Source organism: Rhea americana, unplaced genomic scaffold (genome assembly GCF_003343005.1).
Source record: "Rhea americana isolate MKP2758 unplaced genomic scaffold, rheAme1 scaffold_154, whole genome shotgun sequence".
Taxonomy (NCBI): domain Eukaryota; kingdom Metazoa; phylum Chordata; class Aves; order Rheiformes; family Rheidae; genus Rhea; species Rhea americana.
The window spans coordinates 798,042-806,864 of record NW_028185639.1 but is presented as its reverse complement, the minus strand read 5'-3'; the positions used below and the strand labels follow the sequence as shown (position 1 = coordinate 806,864).

The window sequence follows — 8,823 nt, the reverse complement described above, 5'->3', positions numbered from 1 at the left end:
GCGCCATTTTAAATTAAGCGGAGAGGGGGTGAGTTACTCTAGGGGTGTCCTTAACGTTAAGTGGTGTTTCCCTAAACAAACRCCGCGTCTTGGGTTTGGCTGGTATTCCTGTTGCCGGTTGTCGTTATTAATGCTATCTGTTCCCTGCGGTCCTGGTTCCAGGAGGAGTCTCAGAAGGGCAGTGCAGTAAGAGTTGAAAAACGCGATAAACAGCTTTMTTCACTTTTTATCTGTTCATTGTTCATTAACTGAACACCAAAGAGGGGAAAAAATAATTCAGAAAACGCATTTTTAAATAAATTAAAACTGTTTAACAGAATCCTAAGCAAAATATATGGATCATAAAACAAGATCACCACAATTTGTTCATCTTAGCAGTTATTGACCGATATTGCAATAAAAGCAGCAATTCTTTTAAATGTTTTTTGTCTCAGGTACGATAAGAAGTTGGAGAAACTTAACTCCATTCTGTTTACTGATCACTGCATCTCCCAGAGGATTTCAGTGAGCGGAGGGAAGAAAGATTGATTCTATGTATTTCTCATTTATCACAAAAGTCCATAAAGCCCATATTCATGAAAGTTACCTAAATGCACCCAAAAAMCTAACATTTTAACCTAACAGAAAATACCTAATCAGAAATTTGTGAGAACAGAAAATCTTTGGGGGAAGCAAATTTGGGATTTTACAACATATTTTGCTGAGTTTCAGAGCTTTTAAAAATTAGTGTTCATCTCAGTCACAAAACAAGGAAAAAACACTATTTTTTTGCCTTATGTTTATTTGGAGTAACTTAAGAATATAATTTTGCTTGAAATCCAAATTTGTTGCATTGAATAAATACGTCCTATAGATTGCCCAGATTTTATTTGAATTTGGATCATAAAAAATTCCACATATTAAGTAACCTGTAACATAGAGGAAATATCATATAACCTTCATTGTKCCTGTCCCATGACTAATAAAAGGCACTAGATTGTGTAGAGTAGCATAGGACACAATGTTATGATGTAAGACTGTATATAATTCTAATAGTAAATCTAATAAGACTATAATGTCTAATTCCACAAACAAATCTATTTAGTCATGGTAAAATCTTTTTCCTTTTAAGTTACCTGGTACCACACAGAATGTTCACTCTGTTTTATCTAATAATTATTGATATATTATAGACAGACACAGTACTGGAAAAGACTGATGTTTCCAATAGTAAAAAAAAAGKTATTATAGTCTCATTATCTCTTATAATTAAGTCACATACTCTCCATATAGTTGGTCCTATTACTTAACTCATTTTTAACAAATGAAGCTACTTTTTCACTGCAAAGGAATTCAGCTCATGGTAGTAACCTATGTGCTGTTCAAATCACACCAATATGGGATTGAGGGCTTAAGCACTCTCTAGCCTGCAGGCCAAAGCCAAATGACACAATTCTATTTTAAGAAGACTCATCCTACTTTATCTGTAAGGTGTAGCTTCTCTAAATAAGTATCTTCCTCTGTAGCCTATGTCAACTACAAGTGTGTCACTTAATTTAAAACCTCATTCTTTAGCAAGGTTCACAAGACCTTTTCAAGGTTCATTTGGAAGGTAAAAACAAGGATTGCTGTTAAAAATGTATAGGCCCATTGAGACACAGGAGAACTAAATCTCCCTAACATTAGGCTATATTTCTGGGCATCCCATATGGAGTATTTGGCAGCACAGTCCCACGGAAACCAGGGCTTCAACGACTCCAGATTGAACAACAGGCAGCAGGCCAAATTAATCTGGCAAACCTCCCACAGTGCCCAGTTGATCTACTACTCACCTCAAGTTGCAAAGAACTTGATTACAGAGGCGATACCCAAATCTGGATAAAACAAAAGCTGAAGATGCAGCACACCTAAAGCGGCATGGATGCTCTGAAATGTCACTAATATTTTCTTGCTCTGCCTGAATACATTAGTCTGTTTACAAAAGAAATGTGTATTGGCTTTACATTTGCTAATAACTATATTATAGTGCTCTGTTGAAGTATTGAAAGGGGTATTTCTTACAGGCACAGGCTTGATTATATTCAAGCTGGGGATTTCCCGTAAAATATTGATGCGTTTTAGCATAATTCTAGTTCTATACAATCCCTGAACACACTACTTTATGCACTGCAGAAAAGTTACTGGTACTTTATACAGTTTTCCTGACCCATGCATAGACAAAGACAGAAGAGACAGTAGAGAAACTACATAATTCCAGTTTAAAGAAATTAAAGTAGCTGAAAGTTGCTAAATATTCAAGATATATACAAGCATTTTTTACATAGGAATATTATTTATCAGTACCTGCATAGCAGCATATCTAAACCAAAATAAACAGCTTTAGAATGTGCATAAGTAACACTTTTTCTTATTTTATGTGGTTACAGCCTTTTTCTATTCTGATATATCAGTAGCTATACTTCGGGGAATCTAGTCTGCCCTTTGCTCTAGAAGACTTTTTATTATGCACAAATTTGGCATCTCATTTATTCAAAGTGATTAAGAATAGTATATTTTTGTTGATGCTTGCAAAAAAATAGCTTCTTAAGTGTCTGAACTCGTGAAGTTTACTGGACTGTACAAATTAAGATTGATCCTAGGAAAAAAACACAGTTTGAGGGAAATAGTGGTTCCATTCAAAGACAAATTAAAATCCATATTATAATAGATTACTTTTATTGATAAAATTGTTTTATTTGTGACTGTTAGTTTTTCACCAGGGCCCTTGACTGTGAGCCTTATCCATTGAGTGACATGATTATCACATTGGGATTTTCCCTTCCTTTAAAAATCCTTATCAATCAAGTCAGAATCGTTTATTCATGTAGCAAGAAATATTCATGGGCAACAACCTACCCGCACTGAACCAAAGGTGAGATTCAGTACATAGTGTGCAACCACATCTTCCCACCRTTCACATCAGTTCATAGAAGAGAGTTTTATTCTTTCCTTTTATTCTAGGGAGTTGAGGGTGGCTTCAACACGATCAGAGAAAAAAAATTGCTTAGATGTGGTGCAGATGTGTGATATGATATGGTAAGAGGAGSTAGGCAGAGGGCAATTAAAATAGTAAGAATAGATACCATAACAGAGTCTGAAAAAACTTCTAATGATAGGCAAAAATACAGAGGAAGACAGTAGTATGCTTGGACTTTTGGATGCATGACACAAGATCAAATGAAAAACATCTATGTCCTGAAAATATATAGGTTTGGGTGAAGAAGGTGTTGTGTTGTATGAACGCTGAAAAGAAAGGGGAGGAGGAAGCAAAAATTCTGAAAAAGAACAGGAATTCACTTTAAGACATGTCAAGTCTCAGTATAATAGGAATTTTCTCAATGAAAATGTCAGAATTGTGTACACAGAATAAAACAAAGAGAAGGGAAACTTAACAAGGAATAAAATACAGCAAWTGTGGAGATACTGATATTTTCATCTAGGAAAAAAGCAAAATTAAGGTCCCAGTCTAAGGCCTAAGGATACAGACCTAATCTCTGTAATTGCAGTTCTCGCAGTCATAAGGGTTTCTCCAGCAACACTCAGCAAGATRTAAGAGGAAACAGGTCGGAAGGTGTGCCAGGTTTGTGATCACTAAATCTATTTACTAGTGGTAAATTCCTTCTGCTTTTAAGTTACCTGGTACCACACAAAATGATGGAGGGAGTTAAGAACAGTAGAGAAAGCATAGAGAAATACTTAGCAACCGAGCTTAATGGAGAAATGGGAAATTTTTGGAGTAAATGGAGAGAAGAATAAAAATACAGTTACAGTTATTTGTGGACTGGAGGTCTTAGAAGACCATGATATAGAACCAATAGCCAGGAAATGTCTGTGCAGTGACAAAGAAAATGAAATTATTCTTCAAAGAACAGGATGAGTGAGAGATGAAAGAAGAAGCAGACCTTGCCAAAAACAGTCTGCTCTTTTTGGCCCATGCATTGAGAGAAATCTCATGGGACTCGTTCATAGAGGTACTTCTTTAAAATGTAGACCCATGTGTCCTCAGTTTCTCAAAAGAATGTAAGAACACTGAATCTGAGAATGTGATTTTGAGGGTGATAAGAGTAATTCCTCTATATATGATGCAAAAAAGGGCAAACTACTCCAAATAAAAATCATAAAATGCCCAGAGGCAAAGATCTGGCTATGAGTTTGGCAACCACAAAGGTAGTTAATAGTCTGGAGGTGGCAACAAGGTGCTTCTGACAACCAAACTAAATCTCTGTTTCTCTGTTGGTGCTTTTCTTCGTCAGGTCACCTGCAGAACACAGGGTTGAGAGCTAGTGCCTGAGACCCTGACAGGGATATCTGCCCTGTGCTCTTGTCCAGCAGCACATACTAACACCAGTGTGAAAACAAAAGAGAAGTGGATAGCACAATATGTCACCCACCACAGTGAGTACAAAATTAAGTAAAGGGCTTGATTTTTGTAATGACAGAGCGTTGTAACTTTCACCTACACCTGCCCAGGTACTATGTGGGCAGACAACAAGCTGCTCCTTACCACATTCTCGTCTCACGCCGCTTTGTACAGTGTAAGCTTTGCTCTTGGTTTTGAGAGTATACTTACCTCAGGTTAATACCAGATGTGGTCTAATTGAAAACATAAGACATTGTATCTGGAGATGTATTCACATAAAGAATTAACATCTCTATCACCCCTAGCCTCTTAGTTCCCAAGATGTCTTGGAAAGGTTTGTAAATTATATCTCCTCTACCTTTGTTAGTAAACTGCTTAAATCTTGCAATTACACCATTTGCATTTTTACTTCAGGCCATAAGCTTCTTCACAGCATAAGCAATTAGTCAGTTTACAAGATTACCCTTTTCTGATTTTCTGAATATGTTTTGTAACTTACTAAAGTGAGCTCTGAAAACCTGCCCTTTTTTTTTTTTTTTTTTTTTTTTTTTTTTTTTTGCCAAATTTCTTTTTTTTTTTTTTTTTTTTTTTTTACTCTTTTCAAAGCTAAGCTTTTTCTTATTCAGCAAAATATCCATGGCGGGAAAGAACTAATATTAATCCTGCTCAAATAGATGCTACTTAAACTTTGCAGTTTGTAAGTCAGAAGAAGCTTTTCTAATGCAACTGACATTTCCAAATCTTGCACCTGCAAAAAGAACCCCCTGCTGTATGTTGACACATTTAGATGGATGTATCACAAAATGCATGCTTTTTATAGTGCATCCTATTGTTCTAAACATGCGAGTTTAAACGAGAAGCCAGTTAACAATGCTAGTTATACTGGCAAGAAGCATAAATAGACTATGGGAGTGGAATGGGAAAGTGGTTTTGAAATAATTATATAGATCTGATTTGATATGAATAGATTTGGGTTTGGTTCAAACTCTGAAAAGACTTATGCTTCAGATGTTCAGCAAACTGGATTACTCAGATTTAGGGTTATTTTTCCATCAGGCATGTCAAATGCTAAGTTAAAAGAAAAAGAATGCATAGATTATTTTTTGTTATGCACCCCAGGCTCAAAGAACATTATATACTGTAAGCACAACTGGATCCCTCGTGAAGAATAAGCTCTTAGGAGGAATGCCAGGGATAACATGACAATCCATGTTCTCTCCTGCAAAATAGTTTGGTTTAGCAGGGCAGAAGAGAAAAGCAGTTTATTACACCTGACTGAGGATATTGGTCTGTGCTGGTGCCAAGACCCAGCAAAAGTAAAATGAAGGGCTCTAACTGGCATCTGGGACATGGAGTGCCAGTGAATACTGAGCACTGCTGAATCCTGCTCGGTCACACCTCGAGAATCCTCTAGGAAAGAGGATTTTGTTGGTCATTTTCAGAGTGAATGTGAAACTGGAATCCATTCCTTTTGGGAATGTCTAAGCAGTTTGTGAAGCCTAGTCCCAGCTCCAAAGCSGTACTAATGCCTTGGTGTTGTGTTACCATGGGCGGGAATTAGAAGACGATCCTTGGACAATTCTGTTTTGAAACTGGACATTTTCACATTGAAATACAGGCATTTTGATGTGACTTAATGTGGAATAAGTATGGAAGTAAATAACTTTTAAACTGTATGTTCTTAACATGCAGCAGAGAAGCAATAATAYAGATAAAAACTCAAGTTCCATAAAGTCATTCTTATTCCATTTTCTTATCTGTAAATTAAACCTTGTTCATTTATTTTAAATGATGGAATAAGAATAATAGTCTTGCTGAAGGACTGCCTATATATCATTACATTCAAGAGAAAAAATACTGTTTTCATTTGAAAAAAAGACACTAAAAAAGAGAAAGGAAGAAATAAGCTTGATAAGCTCCAAGGACTATGAGGTAGAAAACTATCCTATCTAAACAAACCTTGTCATTCTGGTCAAAAAAAAAATCTACATCATGCGGAGAAGATGAAAGAAAAATAACCTTAATTTCATTTAAACATACAATTTATTAAGAACCAGAAAAAAATGAAGACTATGGATTTGTGCTCTGCTTTTTTTACAGCTCTGTCACAATGATAAGAATAGGAAAAAAATGAACCAAAATCTAAATTTTAAAATACGAATAAAAACAGTAATTGGAGTTACTATTAATAAGCATTGAGCTACCTAAATATTGTTAAAACACTACAGAAGTAAAATCAACCAGAGATGATCTTAGATTATGTACAATGGAAACTCTTTTCAGTTGTCCCGTGTGACAGGACAAGAGGCAACGGGCAGAAACTGAAGCACAGGAAGTTCTACCTGAACGTGAGGGGGAATTTCTTCCCTGTGAGAGTGACGGAGCCCTGGACCAGGTTGCCCAGAGAGGTTGCGGAGTCTCCTTCTCTGGCGATATTCAAGGCCCACCTGGATGCAACCCTGTCTACCATGCTCTAGGTGACCCTGCTGAGCAGGGAGGTTGGACTAGATGATCTCCAGAGGTGCCTTCAACCTTACCGATTCTATGATTCTATGATTAGACAGCCTATGATACTGCCATATGAAAGATAGCGATCACTTGTTAGGAGCCTCTTGACTTTTCAGTTTGGGCAYGTTTTGGAGCATGATTGAATGCTCAGCTATTAAAAAATATATTTCACACTGCTTTTGACTGATTTTTTTGTCCAAGGCTTAGACAACAATGGTGTACCATATAAGCAGTCAAAACCGTCACCTTCCAAAGGAAAGGGAAAGCTGCCTCTGAGAAGGAGYGCTTGGTATCCTCTCTCTCTCWCACACACACACACACACTAGAAAAGGAAGCTAAAATGGTTTATATAGTTGTCTGAATTTATTTGTTAACACAAAAAAATATACAGCTGCCTGTTGTTATGTGCTCCCTTGTGCATCCAAAATCAGGGAAGAGCCAGAAAAGCTCAGAAAAGGAGTTACAGGAATAAATACTGTAGTATGTTCTTCACTAGCAGAGAAACCATACAGCTGAAAGCCACAGTGTGCGTTTAGTTACGCAGCCTTATATATTGAAGGTACCACTTCTGGACTGCTGCATAGCCTTCCACCTCAACCTACACGGTCACTTGTACTAAAAAGAATAGCAGCAACCAGTGGAGGATGACACCATGTGAACGGTTAAGTCCCTGACATTCATTTACAGGARTGTTTGCATGTAGACAAGGTATCTGACCACATCAACCTTTTCTTGTCAGCAGTGTGTTCAGTTATTACTCCTCGGCATAGCGGGTCATATTTAAAGAGYGGACTTTTTATTCCCTTGTGCTGGTAACATACATGATGCTGGCCTGTGTAATTTTGTATCTGTAATTTCCACTTGGCTTCTRACCTTCTGTGGGACTTTAAAGGAGGTTTACTCACCTAGTTAGACCATAAGATCTACTTAATGCTAGCAACAACCTTGATCACATTCTTACCTAAATRGATAAACACCTGTGAATTAAATGCTCATGAAATACACTTAGATAAGAACAGGTTAGATTTTYGTTCTTTTATGGTGCTTTCTTTGGGCAGCACATAAACAGAGCAAGCTTTTTACTCTTCCCTGGTTAGGTCTCTCCTCCTTTTTGTTTTTTTAATCTACTGTGTCAATTTTAAACATTACCACTTTCAGCCACTAATGCAGCGAAACGTATTTGTTGTGGGTTTTGTTCTTTGATGTTATGGCACCCCCACAGCTTGGAGGCACGGAAATCAGACTGTGAGTTACATGAAATTATACATGCACAAACACAAAGGCCGCAGATAGCATTTTCTGTTTGGTCCTAATACCTTCAAAMCCCAAAGAAACTCAAGGGGAAGAACAAAAGCTACCTGCAGTTACGATATCATTCCAACCTACTGCAGAATTTAAAGCAGAGGAACATGTAAGATCACCTCATACTTGAAGACCACTTGAAATTTCCTTCCCAACTTTTAGCTGTTCTGTTACCAATTGCAGGAATGCTCAGGAAGTTACGAAGATGAAACGCGAGTTCATAGACATGATCACTTGCGGCTGAATACTGATGTTACTGAAGGAAACGTCCCATTTCCACCGCAGTATTGCAGTAGGAGCCAAAGCTGGACATGTGCAAGCGGACAGAGCCAACTCCTCCTGCTGAGAGAGACCCGCTGCAATTTATTACCCTCGGCAAGGACGTAATTACATGCAGAATAAAAACGGCAGAGCGGTTGCATGAGACGTGTGCGATAATGCCTTTGGCAGGACGCAGATCCACGCCACGCGCTGACACATTTTACATCAAGTTAAATATCTCGATGTATTCTGCGTTTTGACAGCACCGAGGAGCTCGGGCCGGCATCATACAGCGGCTGTAGGCAGCAAAGTGAGAACACCCCGAAACGGGCTGCCGCCGCCTCCGCCGGGGGCAGGGCAGGGCAGGGCAGGGA

General features: G+C 37.9%; 1 protein-coding gene and 1 long non-coding RNA gene across 2 annotated transcripts in view; both read left to right on the top strand.

The window, feature by feature from the left end:
* Positions 1–6: 6 nt before the first annotated feature.
* Positions 7–8,602, top strand: LOC146598748 (uncharacterized). Its single transcript, XR_014895208.1, has 3 exons — positions 7–28; positions 4,272–4,413; positions 8,372–8,602. It is a non-coding gene; the product is annotated as an uncharacterized LOC146598748 (long non-coding RNA).
* Positions 8,603–8,608: 6 nt separating this feature from the next.
* The window catches only part of CUNH10orf143 (chromosome unknown C10orf143 homolog), a 14,720-nt gene continuing 14,505 nt past the window's right edge, over positions 8,609–8,823 (top strand). The window contains exons 1-2 of the mRNA XM_085299794.1: positions 8,609–8,615; positions 8,713–8,759. Coding sequence (XP_085155920.1) covers positions 8,609–8,615; positions 8,713–8,759 — 54 coding nt within the window. The remainder of the gene's footprint in view (positions 8,616–8,712; positions 8,760–8,823) is intronic.